The sequence below is a fragment of the Rhea pennata genome, chromosome 2 (genome assembly GCF_028389875.1).
Source record: "Rhea pennata isolate bPtePen1 chromosome 2, bPtePen1.pri, whole genome shotgun sequence".
In the NCBI taxonomy this organism is placed as follows: domain Eukaryota; kingdom Metazoa; phylum Chordata; class Aves; order Rheiformes; family Rheidae; genus Rhea; species Rhea pennata.
Genome location: NC_084664.1, coordinates 93377348 through 93402254, shown reverse-complemented (window position 1 = coordinate 93402254; position 24907 = coordinate 93377348). Strand labels below are relative to the sequence as shown.

Here is a 24907-nt window from a genome sequence, read left to right as displayed (position 1 = left end):
TTAACCGGACAGGACCGCGGCCCTCTGACCCCCCACCCCCCGCCACGGTGCCCCCCTCCCACCCCTGCCGCCGCTGGCGGGGAGCGGCAGCGCCGCCGGGCCGGTCCCCGAGCGCTCCGTGCTGCGCGGGAGCTGGGCGCCGCCGGGCTGCGGCTGCCGCGGTGCCGCCGAGCCGCCTTCCGCTGCTCCCGGGCTCCGCCGTGCTCAGGAGATGAGCTCCGTCTCGTGGCGGGCCAGCGCCGGCGGCAGAGTGGTCCCGCAGGGGCCCGGGAAGTGAAACCTGGAAGGAAGCAGCCTGGTGAAGGGGCAGGTAACGAGCACACAGGGTTTTTTTCCTGAGAAGTGCCTAAGTGCACGTGACGCAGGGGTAGCTAGCTAGTCATGTTTCTGAAAGGGTTTTTAGCCGCTCTAGGACCTAGGGACAATTTTGTGACACATATTTCAGAGGGTGAAAACTCTGCTAAATAGCTGTTGGTCCTGCTGAAAACTTTTGCTGTGAAATAATAAACTGGATTTCAACGCTCTGGGCTTCAGCTTCAGGTTTTTTAAAAAAACTTGTGTAAGTTAGTAAGAGAGAACTATCTTCTTTTCTTTTGTATTAGAAGAAAATACTATTTCTTAAGCACTGGGGAAAGAAAGATCATGTTTGTTAAAAAAAAAAAAAAAACACTAGGCATTTTAACAATCCAATACAAGACGTTGAAGAAGGTGGGGAAAACTAAAGTCTGTTAGTTTAAAACTGAACAATTTTACCTGAATCTATTTGTAGCAGGAGTGGCCTCCATATTAAATTCTGCAACTGGCACTCCTCTGGCAGATACCTGAGGGGCAAACATAGCAGCAGGATACACCACAGAGGAGGTTCCAACCTGCAGGAAAGTTTAAAAACAAAAACATGAGTGTAGCAGGCTGGTATTGAAACAAACAAAAATTCCCCCCTCCCCTAACCTTCTCAATCCATTAAATATGCAAAGCAACTACACCACATAAGATCCATACAGAAACAAAATCAAATCAATATCCATTTAGTGTCACTGCACATTTAGCCATATAAAATAGCATGAGAGTCAAGAATTGTTTCTCTAGTACATCCAAAGAAGCCTTTTTGTAGACTGTAACTGTAAATAAAGAAAAAAAATCCCTGAAGCACACAGAGACTGACTTTGCTTTCAGTGGTGTTTCAGAACATCCTTCTATTATTTTGGATTACTTTGTGAAGGGTACGTAGTATTTTGAGCAAATGTTTTGGCTGTAAATGTCCTAGGGGACATGAAGAACCACATGGCAACCGCTAGTTAACTTGTTACAATATTGTGTAACCTTTTTTGTTCAGAAAAATCAAGGCATCAAAATAATCCATTTTGCCAGTGTTTGAAAAATTCAACAGCTAAACAGTAGCAAATCTAACTCTTGTGTACAAAATTTCCAGTTACTGCTAAATACAGACTGCACGTGCCAGCTGATCAGGATGCACAAATGCATCTTGAATACACCTTTGTATACTGAGCAGTAGCTATAAATTTGAAAACTTCATGATCTTCTGATGTATTACATTTGATACTAAAGCAGTCCCTCAGGGTGTTTTAGGTCTCTCAGAGAAGTACAGATGCATCTCTTTTATCCAGGAGGTGCAATTTCTTTAACTTGACTTCTCTGCTGATTAACAGACTAGGTAATCAAAATGTCACTCACTACCAAGCAGAGGTCGCATATGTCAAGTTCTCTCTCAACCTCTGTGAGAATGTCAGCATCCAGGGTTTCACCAAACCATACGACATGGGGGCGAAGGAGGCCATTGCAGCCATCTTCCTCGCACCTATATGAAAACCACAGAGGTACAATGTTACACTTAGGCGTGAACATTTCAACATGCAAGGCAGCAGTTTTCATTTTCATTTGGACATCTTATCTTTCTTCACTCTTCTTCCCTTTTTTTCCACCACTCCCAACTACCTCCTGTGTTCCTTAAACTACTTGCTAGACAAAGGACAGCCTATGGCACAGCTGTTTCCACAATTCCTGTGCGCTGCACTGGTCAATCACACAGAACAGGTTGTTGAACAGTTGTTCAACTCAGGTATTTAATTGCGTCTTGCCCAGCCCCTACTGTGCTCCTGAATTTCATGAAAATCCTAGGAACTTAGTATGCTACAGATCACTGTCCACTAGAAACTACCCAGCAGGTTTTTAAGGAGAAAGTGATCTGAAAGACGGAAGCATCACATTAGCGTCATTTCCTTAGGAACCAGCTTAACTATTTACAATTAGCTAAGTTTCGGCCATTCTAAAAAAGCAGCATGGCATTTTTAAAGGCTGCAAGGGGCTATTTGGCAGATATGTCCAAACACAGTATCATACGCTGAGTAACCAGAGGAGAGTGCTACCTGAGGAAAAAGCAGCAGCTCATTGTGTAGCACTTAGCTCTTAATGCAATTATCCTACTACCTCACTTACAACAAAGTCCATTAGTTTAGGCATTTTTTAACTTGATACTTAAGTTTACAAACGTGCCATCCCTTTATCACTATGATAAACCTTCACTGCACACTCCTATTGTCTTGTGTCCTCCATAGCATTAGGTTTAAATTGAAGCATTTAGGACAAAGTCCCATGCCTTATCCTTCTGTAGGATGTGCCCTTCCAAAACTGCGTGAACAGTAATATAAGCCTTTGATACACAAGAAGCATGAAGAGGTAACAGCAAATAATAAAGCAGTCAATATGTACCGAGGAAGTTCTTCAACTGGAATCGCAGCATCTTCTATTTCAGGATCTGGAGCCCTGAAGTTACAAAATTGGAATATACATTCAGTCATACAAAGAGAAGTTTGTATACTAATAAAAACTTAGTATTCTGTAAAGCACACTGTCCCATCAAGGAATCTTTTAAAGTCAATGGAAAAACCTACTACAATCCTAAAATACCACACAGAAGGCGTGTACGCAAATATCCAGAATTATCCTAGAGCTAAGCAAACTGTAGTAAGCTTGTAAAACTCTGATAATGGCAAAACAAATCCAGAGATCTGGTGAAATGCAAAGAAGAAAAAAACCCCAAAGTCTATGGATATATGCCTGTCCCTTGGATTTTTTGAATGATAAAGAAGAGGACTAGAGAAAGGAGATGGAATGATTCTTCTGCAACATAGAAGAAAAGCTGAGAAACTGATTTGTAACTCCCTCTTGTTTCACACATTTGTATTCACAGAAATCTTATCGATAAGTTTGATAGCTACTTGGTGCACAGAAGAGGACAGTCCATGCAGAGTCATGACAGTCCAATTTAAGGAACCAGTATCTGATTAAAAAAATGGAAGGAGAAGGAGATGGTTGCAAGCACACATTCTCAAACAGTAAGGTAAGTTAATGGCCAATATGAGAGTTCCAGACGGTCTGAAATTTCTTTAATAAAAACATAAATAATTCTGTGGTTATACCTGTCATGATATTATGGGCTCTAACTCAAGTTACAAACAGTATACCCACATTTCAAAACACTTGTGTAAATTTTAAGCATCAGTACAACCATTGGAAAAAAGAGATGGTTGGCTAAAATTCCAGTACACTTCCAAAATGGCTCCTTTACTACAGAGGAGTGAACAGAGTAGGAAATACAAAATTTACAAGGGAGATGTTACCCTTTTCCAGCCAGAGCTGGACAGATGGGACTCTTGTAATCTGCAGTCACATTTCCACAGTTGGTGCATCGAGTTTTAAATAAACTACCTGAAATGCACAAATTAAAAACGTCAGCTGTTAGGAGTCAAACCGCTCTGCGGCAAGGCTACGCAAACAAACAGTCACGTTTATCTCAGGCAGTCTTTATTCAGCACTGAAGATTGTACCTTCTGAGTAACTTAACACACGAATGTGACAATCAAGTGTTGAAACCTGGCAGCATTATAACTGAGACATTATTTACAGAGCGCATACACACACTTCTGTTTAGCAACCAAGACGACCAGTGTCATAGTTCTGCACAGACCAGGCAGAGCAAAGACAGAAGCACCGCTTTCAACTGAAAGGCTGCAGCGAACAATAGCCACAGTCCCTCTGAGCGGTGATTTATTACCTTATTCATCTCACGATATGAATAATACACAGCCTCACAACAAATTCAGAGAAAAAATTATCTGCAATCTTATCAAAATAGATGATTTCTGTTTCTTGTTTCTCCCATTAAAACAGGAAAATTCTGTTAAAATACATGCTAGTTAACACTACTTTGTTTTACACGCACAAAAAAAAAGCTCAGAAGTATACCTTTGAACTTTGCTAGAGGTAGTAACATGCCACAGAGATGCCCAGTTCTGTCAAGAATTTAAAACTATTCATATATTTCAAAGAATAAGGATAAACATAATGACGCTATACTCAGAGTAAGTGAACAAAATAGTTTGGATGCTCTATTCTTGGATCCCCAACTGCAAAATAATTTGTGCTGGTATTCTCTGGGAAGACCACACAGTAATGATGGGAAATCCCATTTGAATCTTCCCAATATTTAAGTTAAAAAGCATCAAAGTACTACTAAATCTTGGAATTTCAAGGTCTTTTTTTTTTTTAATGACAAATTATATTTTTTCCTGTCAGTCCTCTTGCTCCCTTCCCTCTCTCTTCTCCCCCTAAATTCCACTGAATTTGAGCAGACAGGTAAGCTGATTCTTACCGTGAATTTCTAAGAGGTGCTTTGTGCCTGCCTTTCTGTGTAGTTCATCAATGTTCTGTGTAATGACCACAACACTCCTTCCTTGTTTGCTCAGTCGTTTTTCACACTCTGCAATAGCAATATGTGCAGGATTTGGATGTTTACTCAACATCACTTCCCGGCGGTAATGATAAAATTCCCATACACGAGAAGGGTTTCTGGCAAAAGCTTCTGGGGTAGCCAATTCCTGAAAAAGACATAACCATTCATTCTACTGACCAAAGCGGAAGGAAATCCCCTCTCCTCCCCTTGACCAAGCCTGATAGCATATTGCCATTCAGACTGTTACCTGGAAAACAAGACAATCAAAAGCAGCTTATTTCTAATCAGACACAGTTGACAAGAATATAGATGGATAGCCCTTGCCTTATAAGGATGACAAGTCAAAGTATCTTATTAAATCAAGACATAGCCTATATCAACAAAGCGACACCTGCCTCTACACGATACACTCAGACTGTGCTACCCTACCAAATCATTAGAATTTAGTACAGCACAAGGGAAGATGAGGTATTTCAATGCACAGTATTATTGGCATTCAAAATTGTCATTTCCGCTGCAGTCATAAAACACAAAACTGAGTGGATATATTTCCTTTGTTAACAGTTTATTTTCTGCCTTAATTTAAGTATTAACACAAGCCAAGTTACATCCGTTGTTATAATCAAAGTTTAATGTCTTATCTTTTATATGCCTGTAAAATCTCAGCCATATTTTTTACATCAACTTCTATTTCGCCTTTTCTTTTTCAAAAAATGACAGGTAGCTCAGTGTAATTTCTAAGTGCACAATCATACTGATAAAAAAGGTCTGAATATTAGCATTCTGATGCAGAAGGAATGTAGCATTTATATGTGCACATACTTCATTTGAATTGACTGTCACTGAAACACTATACATTCAAAACATCTGGAAAACCTCACATCTCTTGACACTTCCTAAATTCATGAAATCTTTCATAAATGCCATTGTAAAAAGAGCATATAAAAAAAAAAGCAAACGTGATAGCAGTGTTTGAAGTAGCAATTACTGATAGCAGAACAATTACTTGAAATACCTGCAGTACCACACAGTATCAGGTTCACAAGGCACCGATACTACTACGACACTTGACGTCTTGTTGCCATGCTCGGCAGCAGCCACCCCACCACGTCTACTTCTGCCTGTCTCCTGCCCCACTAGCTCCCAACACCAGCAACGTCACCCCAGCAAGAGGGCCAGAGCTTGCGGAGCCGGTAAAGGCTGTGAGGAACCCTGCCCCCCTCAATTAAAAATTAAAAAGAAAAGAAAACTGAAACATTTTGAAGAGTATTATTATGTTATGAGAAACCAAGAATAAAAGAAAACCAGCCAGTATCATAAGTACTGTCTTTTACTAACTCTGTAAAAGCTTGCTAAGAGTTCAAAACAGGAAAAGTCTCATGAGGTAGCAGAAGAGCAAGGATGCCAAAGAGCAAACAGTGAAGCTGCAAAGCAGCAAGAAAACAAACACAGTAAGAAGGCCCAGAGTTGTCTGCAAAAGCGCTAGTTTGCCCAAACAGCTGATAAACCAAACAGCAAAAGAAGCTGCAGCTGCACAAAGCAGTCACAACAGGGCACAGGGAAGGCAAGCAAACAGGACTGCAGGGAGAGCCCTGTCACTACCAAAACACCATTGGGAGCGCTTCAGCCCTTTCAGGTAGCCAGTTTTTTCTGACTCATTGTACATACGCACTTCATTGACACAAAACCAGAGGTGAGCAGACACACGTCATGAGTACGTACCTGTGCTTGCCACTTTCTCCAGAAACCTCCAGCCCCTCTGAAGGTAGGAACTCCGCTCTCAGCACTAACACCAGCTCCCGTAATAATGGCTATATGCTTTGCTTTGGCAAACACTTCTCGAAAATCAGCCATATCTAAACGCAGGAGAGGGAAGGAAAGAAAAAAACAGCTGTCCAAACATTTGCACTTTTATTCAAGAGGCCGTTTAGACAGTGCTGGCAGATGTATGCACCCAGAAATGGCCACCACATACACCTACCATGATTTCAATTTCAGAATACTGATCTTTTTTTGAGCTTCTGTATACTGGAACTAGAAAGGTGCTTCTTTGAGATGCTCAGAAATACTTACAAACAATTCATTAGGGCAATACACATATACGTGAATATATTTTATATTTGAAAGATGGAAGTCTCAAACTAAAACTGTATGCTAGATGGTACAATGATGACACCACCAACCACCACCACCCAGGAACAGCTTGCTTCCTAACTGTAAGGGAAGATCCTGAGATGAATCACAGAATCAGTAAGGTTGGAAGGGACCTCTGGAGATCATCTAGTCCAACCCCCCTGCTCAAGCAGGGTCACCTAGAGCATGTTAGACAGGGTTGCATCCAGGCGGGCCTTGAAGCTCTCCAGAGAAGAAGACTCCACAACCTCTCTGGGCAAAGAGATTTGAAAGAAATTTACAATCTTCACAAACATTTAGTTAAAAAATATTATCCTGGAAATTATGGTAATTTGCAGGGAAATGTTTCCTTCTAAGATATCCTGCCTACTTTGTAGATCTGAAATTATATATTTTCTAATTTTAATATATATTTCCTACATTTTTCCCTGTATGGTAAACCAACTTGGAGAAAAGATGGGAAATTTCTTTCCCATTTTAGTAAGGGTCAAAGCAAGATCAAGAAGGAAAACATAAAGAGACAAAAAGTCCTCTTTCAGTGTATCTTGGATGCTAGCTTTAAGGCAATATGTTTTAGAATCATCAAATCACAGAGTCATTGAGGTTGGCCTTTAGAGATTGTTTAGTTGATGTGATTGTAGGTGACCGCTTGCTCACAGCAGGGTCACCTACAGCAACTTGCTCAGGGCCCTGACCAGTCATATTTTAAATATCTCCAAGGATAGAGGCTCCACAGCCTTCCTGGGCAACTGGCTCCAGTGTTCGACCAACCTCAGAGTAAAAATAGCGTTTCTTACATTTAAATAGAACTTGCGGTATCTCAGTGTGCACCCATTGCCTCTCATCCTGTCACTGAGAGGAATCTGGCTCCATCTTCTCCATACCTCTTCATCAGATATTTCTACACACTGATCAGATACCCCGAGCCTTCTCTTCTACAGTCCGCGCAGTCCCAGCTCTCTCAGCCTCTCCTCGGATCACAGATGCTCCAGTCTCTTAACCGTCTTCGTGGCCATTCAGTGGACCTGCTCCAGTAGGTCCCTGTCTCTGGCCCCAGCACTCCCAGCGTGTCTCACCAGGGCCGAGCAGAGGGGAAGGATCACCTCCCTCCACCTGCTGGCAGTGCCCTGCCTTAATGCAGCCCCAGAAGCTGTTGGTCACTTTTGCTGCAATGGCCTGTTGCTGCCTCCTTGTCAACCTGGTGTCCTCCAGGGCCTTCTCTCATTACCTGTCTATTACCATATAGCAATATCTATTGCTATCGTCTGCAAACCTGTGGAGGGCAGGCTCTGCCCATCACCCAGGTCATTAATGAAGATGCTAAGCACCCCTGGCCCTAGTGCTGACTCTTGGGTATGCACTAGTAAAACTAGTCTCCAGCTCGACTTGGTGCTGCTGATTACAAACCCGATTTTCAGAGTTTATAGCATTCTTTTTAACCCAAAAGGAGATAAACATTTATAAGGAGACACAATCAGTGTGCAAGCTGAATAACTTTGCACTTTAGGGGGTTAGGTTTAGCTCAGTTGTTTAGAGCATGGTGCTAATAATGCCAAGGTCGCGGGTTCAACCCCCATATGGGCCACTCGCTTGAGGGTTGGACTAGGTGATCTCCAGAGGTCCCTTCCGACCTTACCAATTCTGTGATTAACTGGACAGAGAACACCAAAATGCTGATGGCCAGTCTGGTTTTGCAAACCAAACCTCATGAGCCCCAGAAGGTAAATGTAAGAACACCCATAACAGGTCAGAGCAAAAGTCTGTCTAAGTCCAGTCTCATGTCTCTGACAGCAGCCAAACCCTGATGCCTAAAACTGCAGAAGAAACGAGTGCACCCTGGCTGTCCAGCTATTTGGGGTTCTACTTGCAATATCCTGTGTTAGTTTTCAAGCTAAAACACATTTTTTAAGTTTAAAATAACCAAAAAAAAGAATTCATTAGTACTAAACAAAGCTGGAGTTACCCAGCACCCCACTCCTGAGTTGTTATAAATGCTTCAGGCCCTCTGTAACTCTTTCACAAAGAAATGAGGGAGTGAATTTTAATACCTACAAGGAATTTGAAAAGGGAATGCCACTAACTAGTACACACTTACGCGCAGAAGTTACAAATACTAAAAATATCAACAAGCAGACACACTGACTACAACTACATGAGGGATTTTGGAACTAAACGGTTTGTAGGTATGGAAGACAAATCTAATCAACTGGGGGAGGGGAAATCAACCTCACACTTTTCTAAACTTCAATTCAAAAATGTTGATTCTTTTAAACTATAGATTTTGCCTGTTACAGGAAACTCCATAGAGTTTCAAATACAATTTAACATCTGTTTAGTATGCTATAAGAAACAAATACACATCTTACTTGAACTGGGACGAGCCATTTCCAAGCAAAAACGCTGTTTCTTTGAAGAAGGAATCTTAAGTCCACAGTATGCTTGGGAAACCAACCTTCTAGTGGTAAACTGAAAGAGACTCATCAGCATCACTTCGAGGTGCTTTATCTGAAAAAAATAAAATAAAACACAAGTGAACCATTTAGTGAGCACATTTGTGTAGGCTCTCTGTATCACAAATAAAGAGGAGAGTATACACGCTGTTCAAGGTTCTCTCCTGCACTTTGTTCAGCCAAATGAAGTTCTCTGTATGACAAGAATTCACGACCACAGTATTTCTGAATTGCAAGACAACAAAACAAAACATCCACTGAGATTTAACAGGTCTGGCATTTCTTTTTTCTAGGTATAGAGGCTGTCATAGCATCTTCAGCTTTTCCTCTACGATGCAAAACACAGACATCTCAAATCCGAGACCCCAAAATGCAGTGACCACTTTTGCTTAGTTTTGCTTCCAGCTGAGAATGAGCAGAAGAAATGAAGTCTGTTCAAAGACTGCTGAGCCCTTAAATGCTTTAACTACAGCAAACACAGTGCTGCACTTTTTGTGTGTGTGCATATGTAATATTTAACTTATACGATGCTTTTAAATTTTACGGACTTATGCAAGAGTAATATCCAGCATATGACTGCTAATTCCAATTTAAGATGAAAAAGCAGACAAATATTGGTGCGCACACGGGACAGCGTCGGAATGGGACAAAGCTACTGCAGCTTCTGCCGTCGCGGGGGGCTTTGCGGTTCAGGGCTCTTTAGGCGAAGTAAAAGGTGCCTTCAGCTGCCGTCCATGAGCCAGGGTGAACCAGCCAGTGTCCTGGGGAGCCGCGGGGAAAACCGTGCGAATTCCTGGCTTTTAATTCCAGCAGCTCTGCTCTTCAGGACAGGAGGCTGCAGCCTCTTCCACACCCGCCGCCTGTAACTGCCTTCACCTTATGCAGCTCTTACAAGCAATTTAACACGAAGGAAATTAAAATTTATACACGCTAATCTGGTTCTCTCTTTACCGAGAGACAGATTTCATCCTATCAAAAACATACATGCTATCAGCTATGCAAAAGTAAAAGAAAACAGCAAAAGAGCGGTTTTACCTTTACGTTCACCACAGGTAAAGCATTCGCCCAGCCCTTCCCTCCCCTTTAGCCCCCCCCCGGGTGTTTCAACGCCGCAGCAAACCCCCCCCCCCCCCCAGCTCCCCCGGACATTTTTGCCTTCTGGGGATAACCTCCTCGAAGAGGAACTTCCCTCCCCGCTCCGCGCCTGCAGGGGGAACTGCGCCGCCGCCGCCGCCGCCGCCCCGCTCTCCCCGCCGCGCTCCCCTCGCAGCCGGCCCCGGCCCCGGCGCGCACCCACCTCTGCAGCGAGCCCGAGCGGAGGCCGCGGGCGGGCGGGCGGGCGGGGGCCGGCGGCGGCGCCGTGCTGGGCTGCACGTCCCGCCCGCCCCCCCCAGCGGCGCCGCCCCGCGGGGCGGTGCTCGAGCAGCGCCGCCTGCCGCCGCCGCTCGCGTTTGGAGCGGGCGAGCGGGGTGGGGGGGGGATGACGGCAGCGAGGCGCTAGCAGCTCCTGCCGGTAACGCCGAAGCGCGGGCTGCCGTGACCCTGCGGTTCGGACGTGCTCGCTTATCCACCACGACACATCCGCGTGCAAACGCCGGAAATTCCCCGCCGGGAACGCCGCAGCGCGGCGCCCTCAGCGGCTGCAAGCGAGCGCTTGGCGCCGGCGAGAGGAAGAGCCTCCAGCAGCCGCCTTCCCCCCTTCTAAACACCTGCCGCCAGCAACCTAGCGGCGCCTCCGAGCCAACGTCCGCGTTTCTCCGTGTACCGGACCGCGGTTGGCGACCCTCTGCCCCGGGCCGGGCCGCGCTGGAGCGAGGCGCAGGCGAGGGCTGCCCGCGCCGCGGCTCCCCTCGGAGCGCGCTCCGGCAGCCTCCCGCTCTCACGGCTTCTCTGCAACGTCTCAGCGAAGCGCGCTTCCCCTTTCCTGATTACTAAAAATATTTTATCTTCTTCAAAGCGGTGCCTGTATTTCTCTAGTAACAATACATAGCTACACTCACTCCATACGCTTAAATGCTACCTCTGTAACATGCCGATTCTGGCATGGCTGCATAAGGAAATGCAACATTAATATCCTGCTAGGGATATTGCAAATAAATTTCATTACAGAGTGACTGACCACAGTCCATGTTTGGTTTTAAGGCAGGATCTGGGCAGGAGAGGACGGAGGGCACCCCCAAACCACAACTTCTGTGGAATCATAGCTTTCCTCTGAACGCTGCCATGCACTTTTTTTTCTATTTCAGTGGCTTATGCAATGCCAGAATTAGCACACATTAAATTATACACAAGTATATTGGAAAAGCTAAATGCTTTTCCAGAGTCATCAGTCTGAGGTCTGACCTCGTCAGTAACAGCTTGCATGTTAATCATGACACGTCCACAACTCCTGGACACTGCTACACTAATGCCATTTGGGCATTTATGGAGTTTAAAAAAATCTGACAGCTTCCTCATAAAAACTGGAAACTGTGAGGAAGGCTGTTTTTAACTTGTTTTCCCGTAGAAATGACACAGCAATTGCTTTCATCCATCCTCTTTTTGCCCTTCCCAAATTTTAAGTCTCTTCAGTTCTTTTCAATAAATCTGAGATACTATGTATTTTTTTCTTTAAGATCAGCAGCTCAACAGATGAGATGGTCTCCTAAAACACACACCCCACCATAAGACAGACTGAAACACAAGTTCTGCCCTAAGGCAGAACCGTCCGCGTCCACCCGCTGCTAATCAGCCCCCACACCCAGGCAGCAGCTTCTGCCTCCGACTCCGACGGAGGCCGCAGCTGCAGGACACACGAACTTATCAGTGGGAAGCAGGAGGGACAGGCAAACCGTCAGCAGCACTGAAAGACAGTGCAGGGAAGAACACTGTTCGTGGGACCACTCTTTATTTGCATAACAGCATTTAATGTTCTGCCTTCAGCTGCAAATGCCAAGAAGTCTTTTGCAGAGGAATATTTGAAATAGTGAGAAGTACTGATTAAAAACTACGCAGCTGCTGTCTCAGTTCTCCAAATGCTTTGGCTGAATCTTCATAAAAGCATGTAGCTTGGGGAAAAAAAACTAGTAAATTCAGAAAACACGCTAAAGGCTAGTGTGATCTAATTTAACACTGTAACCATCTTTCATTAAAATTACATAATACTATTTGGATTAACCAAATCTCTGAGATGAGAGGTTTGTTCTGCCAGCTCAGTCAAATGACAGGCTGGTTCTACCTTGTATTGTTCAGTATTATGTTTGGGGTTGGTTTATTTTTAAACCTAGGGCTTAGCATGAATTGCATATCCTGCTTATTAGACAGTGTGTTAGATGCTAGTTACGATAATATTTTATAACAACCAAAGAAAAACAATTTGCCATTGGACAATCACCATGGACAGAATTCACTGCATTTGTCACTTGATTATGAAAAAAAATAACACACACAAAAAGTGCTTTTCTATTTAAGCAACAAGGTGTGTGCAGTAAATCAGATAAAATGCCTGCATTTTCACATTAGTGCACAGCACTCATTAGGCAAGTTCTTCCTAACTTTAAATTAAGCCAGGGCAACACACATTAACATGGAAAAAGTATAGGTGGGTTCAATGTAAGAAAAGTCATGATGGCATGAATTAGGCCAAACATGTACAGCACACGAACAGGTTGGCTTGTTTAGGTTTCTCTGGCATTTATAGATTGTATACCTGAAGAAGCACCATTATTCCAGCGTTTCTTAAGCAACCATGTATTCTACATTCTCAACAGCCTAAAATAGTGAACATCCTAGTGTGTCTGATCCTAACTTGGAATAAATACTGTATTTTTGCCGTTAAAAAATGGTCCTATTAACTTTAAAAATTGTTTACACAATCCTAAGAGAAATGCATCTGAGTGAGAGCACATCTGTGAGTCAGAGACAGACAGAGTGGGCACATATGTGTGAGAGAATATTTTTAAGGAAGATTAAAATGACATCTAAAATTGATTTCAAAACAGTGGGTTGAGTGTAGATACTTGGTGGAATTCTAGGATCACCTTCTGTCCTTGATGAAATGCTTTTGCATAAAGCGGTTCTTCTATCGTGGTAATTTCCTCCAGCAGCAGCAGCATGAACACAGACAGCAAGAGCCACCCTAGGTGAACACCAGAAATACGATCTGCAAAAACATTCCTTCCACCAAAATCAGTTCCCATAAGCACATCAGAATCCTAGCTCAGAGTTGCCAAAAGCAGCGTCAAGGGCGAACGCACTTAATTCACCCCCCGGGTGCCAACTGTGTTCTGCTCGAACGGCGGTGTGACATATCGAGCAGCCAACCCGTCTCCTAGGAACGTGTCCGGGCTCCCCCGATCGGCACGTCCGTTGGCAGCAGCCGCACAGCTCCGCTGCCTCGTGCGCGAGGGGGCAGAACCAGCCGGCGAGGAACAGGGCCCCAGGGGCTATTCTCACCTCGGGCTCCGTGAACCGGTCAGTGATCAAACGGATTAGTACCATCCAGTCTTCCACTCTGAGCGTCTTATCCTTCAGCTTACTTATGAAGTACTTTGAATCCGAGCACCATAAACTAGTAACAGACCAGAGCTTACTATTTCATCATGAAACCTAGTTGCATCAAATACAAGCAAAACATTTTCTTTAAAATCCCAAGTAAACAGTCTGTATTCTAACACACAAAAGGTCTGTACCAATTAAATACAGTATGGCAGTATATAAATTACAATTCTTTACAGTAAATAGTAAAATACTAGAGTCCACTTACTGTATACAACAATCAAAGAACAAACAGCAGCTTTTCAGTAAGGTCCCAGGTATCTCACTCATTCACTTGCTAAGATACAAAGAACAGATACAGCAGGCCACTCACTTCACTCATTTTTACCGTGTTACTTTACAAATATCCAGAACACTTGTACAAGCATCTACAGTATCTACATGTGGAAGAGCCTTCTCAGGAATTCATGAGCACCATACATAAATCCCTCCATTATTCCCATTATTAAAATACACTTTACAAGTTAAGATTACTTTAGCAGGTTCTGTTTCACCTTGATAACAACCAGCAAGTAACAAGTGCAAAGTCTGCAGTCATGATCCATTTACTGCTTCTTTGTCTCCCCATTTCCCTCCACCAAAAAAAAAGAAAAAAAAAAAACCAAACCCAAACCTCTCAGTGTTGTCCTTTCATACCCTTGCAGTAATACTGTTTCTGCAGTCAGACTGCCCAGCTGGCTTATGTTAACATACGAAATGCCAGGCTCATAGCTTCAGGCATTGTTAGTCTTTTCAATACAATGCCAAGTCAGCACAGTGGCAGGCCTCTAGGAAGACAAAAAACATGAAGCAGTCAGATATTTCAGTGTGCTTAAACACAGACCGTAAGGCAGCATGGTGCCCAGTGACTTAAAGAACCATGGCACCAAGCTATCAGTTAAAACATTTACAATAGAAAGATATAAACAGCAAATGTGTCAGTCTAAAACAAGTTCTTTGGTAATTAAGAACAGCAAACCGTATTTTTTTCTCTTCTTTTTCCAAATATGGATTTACATCCTGTTTTTCCACAATAAAATATTTTCTATGTTGTTTAAAATATATCTCCCAAGTTGTTGTGTAACAAACAGTCCAGTACCTCAATTATCTACAGATCAACTTTAACTGTATTTTAGTGTGCAGCCATATCTGCCCAGTGGCAGACAACCTATAGATACACATTCATATATATAATATATATATTATTTATAAAAAATTAGGGAATTAAGTCAAAGACTCTAGAGAGTACACATTCGGTATGGACAGATTAAAATATACAATAGCTTCAAAAATCCATAGTTTTCTACACAGTGATGTGTGTAGTAAGTGCAAAAATACTGTAGTTTAGTTAATCCAAGATTTCCTGTTTTCCTGCTTTCTAGAAAAAGCAGAAGCCGCTGCATCTCCTGAATGACAGAGGACATCTCCTCCTGGTTTAGAGGCGGATGATGAGCCTTGGAGTAGAGAACTTCTCCGTTTCTCTAAAGTGGAAGATGCCTGAGATCGTGAAGTGCTACTCGACTTCTTTGTGGAAGCTGGTGCTTTACTGAGGCGCCCAGGACGAACAAACACACCGTGCCGTGGTTTGCAGTGGAAGTACTCTCTGCCTTTTACAGTTCCATCGTGCTTCCCTTTAATGCAAATAAATGCATAGAATTAGTTGTTGATAATTTCATTAGAACATATAATTGTAGCATTGAAATGTAAATATCTGACTATTATCTGTTGAATAGTCCAGGTTTTAGCTTTGAGCGATAGAAACAGGATGATACCACACACTAGGGAGAAAAAACCTGCAAAGGAGGGTTTGAATTGTGATCAAAAGGATGATTCCCTGTAATACCACTTTGGTATTATAAATTTAAAAATTCATTGTTCATTTTATAAAAATGAATCTTTCAACCTCAAAATCAGTTACTTATAAAGTCCAGAATTTAGCTATCAGAGAAACTTCTGGCATCAGTGTTGAAATTTAATAAACTGTTAAAAATAATATCTTCAAAAGATTTGAAGGCATTTGTTGTAGCAGTCCTGCTCTCGCAATACAGTGATTCTTTTTTGCACCGCGAACTGAAGTCTAAAAATTGTGCCTTATTACTAAATTTTCCACCAGGGGAAAAGATCTCTGTGAAAGCTATAGCTAGCAAACCAATCTGACATTTGATTTCCATTATTGGCACACTCAATGAACACACATATTGATTTTAAAAAAATCTGCCAATTTCTGGCTTTACTTTTGTATTTTCTGTAAAAATAGAGGGATACCAATAGAAACTGCCACAATACATAACATCATTATTCTGCACAACACAAGGAAAATAGGGCTTTCAGACAGATTTTTCAAAATTAACTCTTACCAATCAAAGCATCTATATATATAGAATAGAAAATCCTACAGCCTAGAAAACTTGATGCATCAGATGCCACGGTGATACAGAGGTATTTATCTCCTAAGTCATGCTAGCTACATAAATAACCAAAAGTGCATGTTTAGTCTTACCCAGCTGAACATTTAATTCAACTCCAATCCAGATTCCAGCTGAAAAATCCACTGTTCCAATGTATCTCACTGTGCCCATTTTATTACTTCCAACACAAACTTGTTCACCCACTGCCACCCAACTAGGCAAGACATGGGCCTGATCCGTAGAAGCACCTTCTTCACCATCAGAACCATCCAAGTGGTCCTTCCCAACAAAATCATCTGTGGAAGCTTCAGGATTAGTCTGATCATCTGAAGTCTCTTTTGCCGATACGGAACACACAGGACTTTCCACAATGTTTGCAACGTGGTTGTCTGCTGCTGTTGAGTCCAGCTGCCCCAGGCGAGTGCTCTGCTCCTTGTCAGTGCCTTGGGGTAACGCTGAGGCACTCGCCCTGTTAGAGGATGCAGTGGAACATAACTGTGGAGCTGCTGAATGGTCAAAGTCCTTTCCATCTTCGACGCCCATAAACTCTGTAAATGAATGATCCTCAAGAACATCCATTGTGTGCTCCACTGTTGCTTCACGGGTTGAAAATTCAATTGTACAACAGATATTTTTGCCATTCGAGGAATCTAATGCTGAAAATGATCCAGCTGTAGGTAACTGCTGAGAGTCTTTTTTAGTAGCATTGTGGGACAGTGGTGATTGTTCCACTAAGGCACTGTTTTGCTTCAGTGGTGACATGGGTAACTTTTCTGTCACTAACTCCTTTTCTGACTCTCGAAACTCCTTGTTCAAAGATCTTAAATCATGTGCAAGAGATGGTCCTGAAGAGTCATTAGAGTCCAGCTCCTTCACGTGACTGGCTAGCTGATCTGTGCTATCACTACAGGGAACAAGCATGTCAGACAGAGTAGCATTAGAGGCACTGTGGGAAAAGTAGCCACTAGTGATACTGCTAGTGGTGGGGCTACGGGATACCTCTTTCTCAAGAGCACGTGAATTCATGAAGTCCGATTTAGAAGAATACCATTCCCTGTTCTCCAGACTAGCATTATAAACGCTGAAGTCTGCAAACTCCTCTGGTACGTAAGGCCGGAAACTTTGAAAACCTTGTGGACTTAACTTCTTATTAATGGCTTCCAACTCACTATCTTCCTCCTCAGAGTCCTGCAAAAGAAGAAAGAGTTGAACGGAATTAACAACTTTCAATAGTAAGTTTTCAAAAATATTAACCTTTCTTGATTTTTTCCCCTTCTGAGGATGGAGAAACACACACACACACACACACACACACGTACAAAAACATTCTCTATTAGGAGGATTGAAGCCACCTCTGAAAAAAGCCATTAAGCTATGTTACCTGAGCTATTCAATTTTCTAAAAATAAAAAATGAATTCTAAATAGTTCAGAATACATAGAGCAATAAAGTCTGGCATAAAGAAAGCTCATAACATTAAAAGGTTAGATACGTGCATCTTTTCACTGTACTCTATTTTTGAAAGTCCTGTAATATAAAATTTTTCTTCCTATGATTTAGACTAATTAAAATGTTCCTATTGGAGGTATTTTGTAGAACTGCTTGACCATCCGCAAGATAAATGAAAATATGAATTGAAAAGCCCTGAAAGAGTATAAGTTACAATATTGATTATTAAAAACCATTCTGCACAACAGGATTTTCTATTAATCTGATAGCTAAACAATGGCAAGGGGTAAGCAAAGCTATTTAGCCTCATTGCTATCACAACTGAACACAGTCACAGTATATGAAAATAAAGGTAAAAGAATAAGATATTGCAGAGATTCTTTAAGGAAGCATTTGTGTGCATACACATACATATTTGGAGGGAAACAAATGAGGATATCAGAAGATACTCATTAGTCCCAGAGAATCTGGAGTTAGTTCCCTGATCTCCTGAATTTCATTTTGATAAACAGTGGTGATACAATGTGACAAGACCACAAATACGGCTTCCACAGAGCACCATCTGAAGCTGAGAACAAAGGGCTGACGACTTCAGCTTGTCGAGATGCATCTGAGAAATCTCCCAGCAACGTGATACCCCCTGCCCATGCAAAAGACAGCAGGCAAGGCTCCACATGAATGATTTCAAGCATCTAATTATTCCGATAATGTATTTTTAAAAATGCTTCATTAAATTCCCAATAGAAAGAAAAATATTTTTAGAAAAAAGAACTATTCAAGTACTTCTAGTCTAGAGCAGCTAAAATGCCTAATATTTCTCTATCCCTTTATCTGCATCATGGATTTCATGTACTGATCAATGCAAGTCCCAGAGGCAGAGCTGTATGGTAACTAAAGTAGTTCCATGCTTTCAGAAACCTACCATAAGTCATCACTGAAAAAGGAAAAGCATAGCATTTAAGCAGTTAACAACATATTTTGAGAACCAATAGATGAAACTTAGAATAAACATCCTCTTGAAATAGCTTCATATACTTTGTAATACTCAAGACACTCGTATTCTTTCAGTGCATAACACTAATCTCTACAATAAACTACTATTCTCTTGAATTATACAACATAGTGCTTACACAGCATGTGCTCTTTTGTACTACAAGTCACTTAATGGTCTAACGCTAGAGTAGACACACATAAATGGATGTCTTTACTTACATAGGATTTTGTTTTGTTTTAAACACAAACTTCAGCTTCTATCTTACACTATTTCAGTTATGGTATTTTGGTACATCTGTGGTGACCTAAGGATATAAACAGGACCAAGTTTGCAGATAAAGGCAGTTAAGTCAGACCAACTGACTTAACTGGGGAAATTAGAAAAGCTTTCAGACTCACAAGCAAGACACTACCCCTAGCTATAATTTTGTTTTGAGCATCTATTTAAAGATGAGCCAAAATTAGATTATTAATTAGCAGATATCTAGGGGTACTTTCTGAAGTTGTTTCTTTTTGCATTAGGCCTGCAACAGCAGCTTCCAATTGGCTTGCTGAACTCACCTATCCTTCACCTGAAAGTTTATCAAAGGAGAGAAACTGGACCATGCCCCTCTGCCTCTTTAAAACTGCTTTATTTACCAATTGACTTTTCTCAGTGTTGTTTGTACTTCTGAATTCAAATGCTCCTCTGACTGTAACAACTGTTCTCAATGCTCCTTTAGTTAGGTAAGTACTTAAAGTATTTTACAAATGAGGAAGGAGATGACCAACTCTTAGAGTGATCTGAATTCCTAGAGTTTCTTCTATAGGAAGAGAATCCACTCTACAGGGCTCTTCCAGCTAAGGTACCAACTTCCCTTTAATTTTCACTTCCATGTTTTACAATATTTTCTGAAAACTCCCCCAAAAAATCTAAATTTTAAGACAATCATACCTAGATATTTATATAGTGCTCATCACTGTTGAATCTAAACATTACAGATGTAGTGTGTATGAGATCACCTCTCTTCTGTTCAAACAGCTTTGTAAAACAAAGCTTCAGATACATACAGAGCAAAGTTTATTCAGTTTGCTTATGTCATAATAATGCTGTTATCTAAAATACCACAGATGTATATTAGAAAACACACACTTATGTGACAAGATTTCTGTTGTAACCAGAAGTAGCTTTTTTTTTTAAATGAGAACTGTAAAGACTTCCTAAATGATCTCAATTTGTTTTATTCTTTATTTTTGAGGTAATCATTGCTCACTATGATCCTTTTCTGCAACAAAGGTTTGTTCTCATACCCAGTTTTCAGTCTATGCAGAAAGCTCATAATTGATAACACTCAATCACATTACCCATACAGAACTGCCTCTTAAGCTGAATCAGCACCATCAGTCATATTAAATTTTTGTTAGCACAGCAACTAGCGTCTGAACAGTATCACTCTACTTGTCCAAGTATATCTGACAAATCCAATCAGATTTCAGATTAGAATTTGCTCATATGCAGGCTTGACATCCTTTGCTTACTACTTTTTTATAACTATTTCAAACAGAGTTATTTTTTATATGTAATTTTGGATGAAAAGTTTATTTTGAAGTGATTCACATCCCTGGAGAGATGCGATAGTGTTATGAAAACACACATAAATCTTTTTCAGTAATCTTATATTATTAAAAACCTTGTTCTTTAAATTTGAAAACAATGCTAGTGTCCTCAAAAGTGAGGAGAAAAATTCATATCCACTTTATTGGGATTATGAATATCCTCTTCCAAGGCACTAAAGCTCTGTACAAGGCATTTTTCTTGTGTACCTGTTGCTCATCTCTTACAGACCTTTTTCCCCCCCAACTATTCTGCTTATTGCTTCCCTTTCACCTTTATTGAGTAATTTTATACATAGAACCAAAATTTTGAAATAAGTTTGAAAATTTGAAAATTTTTCAGAAGTCTACTGTTCATTTATCAAATATAGTGGGTTTCTTAAGATATTTAGTGAATTCCAAATCAATAAGCATTTTGCAAAGGAAATATTTCTAGTGGATCCTTGTTAAACATTCACTTGAAACTAAAAGCATTTTTATAACAAACAGATCTTCATTCCTCCTTTGAACACTGCAAGATTCCTCATTTTACTGAGAAATTTTACGTTTTACTGTGTCACGACAAACAGGAGCCCTATTTAATTTGAGTAAGAGTCACTATAACCAGTAAGTGGTTCTACAGACATGCAGATCATTGGCAACCTGATTAGGAAAAGTCTAACAGGTAGCTACAGGGACAGCTGTGCACGGTTTCAGCATATCTGTTATAGCAACTATAAAAGATAAGGTATAGAGATGCAGCCTTATTACTGAGAACATCGGTCATGAAGAATGCAGCAAATGGGAGGTGTGATGAGTGCAAAAAAAGCTGCTACTGTGGGAACAAGCAGTATTTCCTTTCAAAGCTGCTCTTGAGCTTCCTGGTAGGAAAAGTGCAGAAATAAAGCCATTTCAGGGTTCTTCTAAACCCCGTAGGTATAAAGGGGCTGGGGGGAGGGAGAGAAGAAAGCCCTCCTGTACTGCTCAGGCCAGTGAAAGAGCCAAAGAATAAAATCCTTGAAGCACTAGTAAAGAAGCTGCAGCCTCTTCCCTGGGAAGTAACAGAAAGACTATAATGAAAAACAGACTTAACTGATAACAAGGAAGAACATGACAGCAAGAACCAAGGAGAGAAGACTGCAAGTCAAGATTTAGCAATAACACAAGTTAAGTAAGCAAGAACTACAACACAGAGGCTTTCATAAATCTGCTTTGCAACATACGTATTTTCTTTGTAGTTAAAGAAGTTAAAGCATCTGAGTCTTCAGATCCCTAAATTGCAGCTCTCAAGGAACCTCAAAGATGCTAGTTCCTGTTCTACTCATTTCAAATGAGCAGTACTTATTCAACGGTTGCACCACAGGTGCTTCCATTTTCACAGCATTAAGCTGTGAGAATTTCCTCTTGGACAAAAAAATAAAAATCAGACACATCAATTACAGGCAGAATTCAAATACACACCATGTGTACTCTAATCTTAACATATTTCACTGCACTTGCATATTACAGAGCATGCCACTACATCAATCTTCTGTTTCGAAATACTTCTAATATTCAACTCATGGCAGCAAAGTCTGAAACTTTAGGTTGACTGCTATATTTCAGGCCAAGCACAGAAAAACATTTTTCTTAACTATTTCAGTTTTACTTTCTTTTTTTCCTTTCACAGATGTATTGAGAACATTGAAGAACACATTCCAGATGAACATGAGAAAAAGGCCAAACATCACATTCATGCCTGTTCAGATGCAGAACATTACAAGTTTACTAGCTTTCTATCTGTTTAATCACTTTGTTGTTTCTAGTGGATTTTTTACATGCTGTGCAATCTAAAAAAAATGCAAGTGAGCATCACCACCTGAAGCTACACCAATCATCCAGCAATTAACTTGGAGTAAGAGGCTCTGTGGCTTGAAGTGATCACTTATAGCACTGCTTAACAAAGTGAGAACTGTATTGTGAATCCAGCAGAGGGGAGCAGACTCCTTAATGCGGAGCCATGACACTGCCCTACCTCAGTATCTGAATTCATTCCAAGAGCACTATTCAGCCAAGTGTGTGCAATATATATTCCAGCCTGGTTAAAATATACATTTGCTCCAGCTCTGAAAAACACAGAGCAGCTTGGGATGCCTGAACCTTAAGCAAGGCTTCCTTTCCAGGCTGTAAAAACCAGAAACCCTCATTTCATATCCCTCTCATCACCATAAACTGGCATTGCTACACAAAGCAGCAGTCTCAGCCTCCTCTCCACAAGTGGCTGCTCGTTCTTGCCTGCCTCCCCTGTACCTGCTCAAGTGCCTATAAGGTGACTAGGCAAAGGAACAGATACAACTGAAAAATAACTCTAAAGCAGTATTTTTCAGCTAGACAGAGCAGTTCCCTTAACTAAGCTTATTATACAACCAAAAAGTTATGCTGAGGCAAGGGAGAAGTCAGTTCAAAGACAGGAGCAAGCAGCGAAGAATAAGAATGGCTCTTTTCAGGGCCCTGTTGGGGCCTAATTTAAAGCATTCAGTGAATTAGTCCCAGCCTAACTGGAAAGGCCTGGTGCAGGGTATTGCCCTTTTCCAGCTCTGAAAGCTTCTGCTTATCTTTGGAAAACAGCACAGGCAAATAGCTATGTTAATGCCAGGCATGCATGGCTTGGGACCCTGTTTTTACTCAAGAGAGCAGAACTGCTCTGAGGTTGCTATGGAAATTTCTGTAACCATTTCATTTCTGCAGGCTGTTTTTTAACCAACTAGAAGATTTTGCCTTCAGAAGCCCTTCACGCTGTTTGTGCCAGTGAGTCAGCTGACATGCCGACTCGCACTATGCTATGGAAAAGTAACATGATGGAGCATGAAACAGCTGCTATCTAGACAGAAGCCAAGCTTCAAATGTAAACACTGGAACACTCAGGACCCTTCGTTATCATCTACAAAACAGCATTAGAAATAATAACACTAGATCTTTTTAATTGTTTGGCTATATGGCCAGAATGAAAGTGCTGAATAGGAAGAATCCATCACCAGCATTTTATGTGATAAAAGGCCTATAATACTTAAGAGAAATGATTTCAAAGTTCCACATTTAAAGTCTAAAGCTCTGATTAAAGCAAATATTTACAGCCAAATTCCGCAGCCCTAAAAATGAGTCTTTCACACAGCAGAAATGATGATGCATCTCTTGTTGAAGCAGCAGTGATGAAAGGATTTGACAGGTGAACAGAAAAATAAAAACCCTCCACCTAAATGCACCACCTGAATTACAAAGATGACAGGTTGCAGGTTAATAAAGAGCTGTATCTCATTTTAGTCGTATTACTTCCACATCAGCCAGCTAGAAGCTTTTATAGTGTACCCACACCTAAATGCATGGTTACTTACACCAAGTGGGATCATTCCATTTACTCTGGGATATAGTCACAAGATCTGGGTAATATACATAGGTATATTAGAGTGACAGCAACATGATTCACTAACCCACCCTTTACTTGATCATTTGTGCACTGTAAGAGTTAAAGCCTCCCCCCTCCCACCCTCCCTGCAAGAAAAATCACACATGAACAATAATTAGAAAAAAAATCAACTGAGTTATTTCAAATTATGGACTGCATTCACAAGTCAGGTAAGCAACTGTTCATTATAACCATTAATTACAATTGCAAGTGATTATGTGCACATAACCCCTTTTGCCCTGCTATGGTAGCATAATTACCTTAAACCCACCACCAAACGGCCCTAAGCCCACCACCAGGCCTTATGACAGAAACCCATACAAAACTTACAATCTTTTCCTCATGAATGCTATTGCTTTCTACTGGCATGCTGCTGGCATTACTTCCTGAAGGCACAACACAGCCAGCGCAATGTACCTGAGATGAAGACATGCTCTGCAAAGTTTAAGACACACAACACATCACACAAAACACAACACTGACTACTGAGCACAACATTAAATGCGTGCAGGTTAGAAAGCATTAAGACATCTTGAAAATAAAACACACATGCTAGTTATATAAAAATTCAAGTTAATAGCTAGAGAAACTCATGCACTGCTCTCAGTGTTTTAGGTTGAAGAACAAAGATCAGAATTGTAACCATCCTAGAACACCATTTGACAGAATTTTACTTTTTTCCTATATAAAAAAATACACCAGCATCTTGAAGAGAAATGCAAGTTACTGTCACTTTAAAATAGAACACAAGAACACAAGTTCTCTGTACAGAAAAATACTTACCAAAGAGTGAAACAAACCCAATGTTTCATTTTTTAAAAAAAATCTCCCCCTTCCAAACTCATATATGTGAGTACAATCTGATTGATTTTAACCAGAGAATTACAAAATCCTCTTGCAAAAGATGCATGCTGCAAACAGTTTTCCAAGTATACAAAGTAACTATATCCATAAAGACAAGGTTGTTTGCAAAAATTACCTCTTGACTAAGTAGAGGTCGGCTTTCAAGTGGGGTCTTTCTTTTATGTTCCTCTTTCACTGGCATTAAAGGTTTGAAAAACTTTGGTGGCTGAGGAGAAAACGCTTTAAAGGGACTGACCATTAAAGCATGGGAATTCTCTGATACAACACCTAGGAAGAAAAAAAAAACCATAGCTAATGTCAATTCTTCATGTCTAGAATGCAAAGGAATAATC

The 24907-nt window shown here is 41.1% G+C and overlaps 2 protein-coding genes across 5 annotated transcripts in view; both read right to left on the bottom strand.

Annotated features, from left to right (window-relative positions):
• Positions 1-74: 74 nt before the first annotated feature.
• Positions 75-10701, bottom strand: SIRT5 (sirtuin 5). The gene is made up of 9 exons (XM_062568041.1): positions 10631-10701; positions 9250-9388; positions 6473-6606; positions 4670-4895; positions 3639-3726; positions 2728-2781; positions 1693-1816; positions 754-869; positions 75-280 (listed from the first exon to the last, which is right to left on the bottom strand). Exons 2-9 carry the CDS (start codon positions 9368-9370, stop codon positions 205-207), a joined length of 939 nt encoding a protein of 312 aa, XP_062424025.1. The 5' UTR covers positions 9371-9388; positions 10631-10701; the 3' UTR covers positions 75-204.
• A 1517-nt stretch (positions 10702-12218) lies between these two features.
• KIF13A (kinesin family member 13A) overlaps positions 12219-24907 on the bottom strand; it is a 116426-nt gene continuing 103737 nt past the window's right edge. For 2 of the 4 annotated variants that reach the window (XM_062569918.1, XM_062569919.1), the window contains exons 37-39: positions 24691-24842; positions 16349-17444; positions 12219-15479 (exon numbers count right to left, since the gene is read on the bottom strand). In XM_062569918.1, the coding sequence (XP_062425902.1) occupies positions 15193-15479; positions 16349-17444; positions 24691-24842 (1535 nt within the window). In that variant the 3' untranslated portion in view covers positions 12219-15192. Of the gene's footprint in view, positions 15480-16348; positions 17445-24041; positions 24147-24690; positions 24843-24907 lie in introns of all 4 variants that reach the window. The other 2 variants (XR_009957644.1, XM_062569920.1) reach the window with 2 other exon arrangements.

What these genes read in the sequence shown, in the direction of transcription:
- SIRT5 (XM_062568041.1), bottom strand. Translation starts at nt 9,370, where the DNA reads ATGCTGATGAGTCTCTTTCAGTTTACCACTAGAAGGTTGGTTTCCCAA. An exon ending in GGAGAAAGTGGCAAGCACAG is followed by an intron (nt 4,896 to 6,472) that starts GTACGTACTCAT and finishes TGTCTTTTTCAG; the next exon opens with GAATTGGCTACCCCAGAAGC. An exon ending in CCAGTTGAAGAACTTCCTCG is followed by an intron (nt 1,817 to 2,727) that starts GTACATATTGAC and finishes GTTTTCATATAG; the next exon opens with GTGCGAGGAAGATGGCTGCA.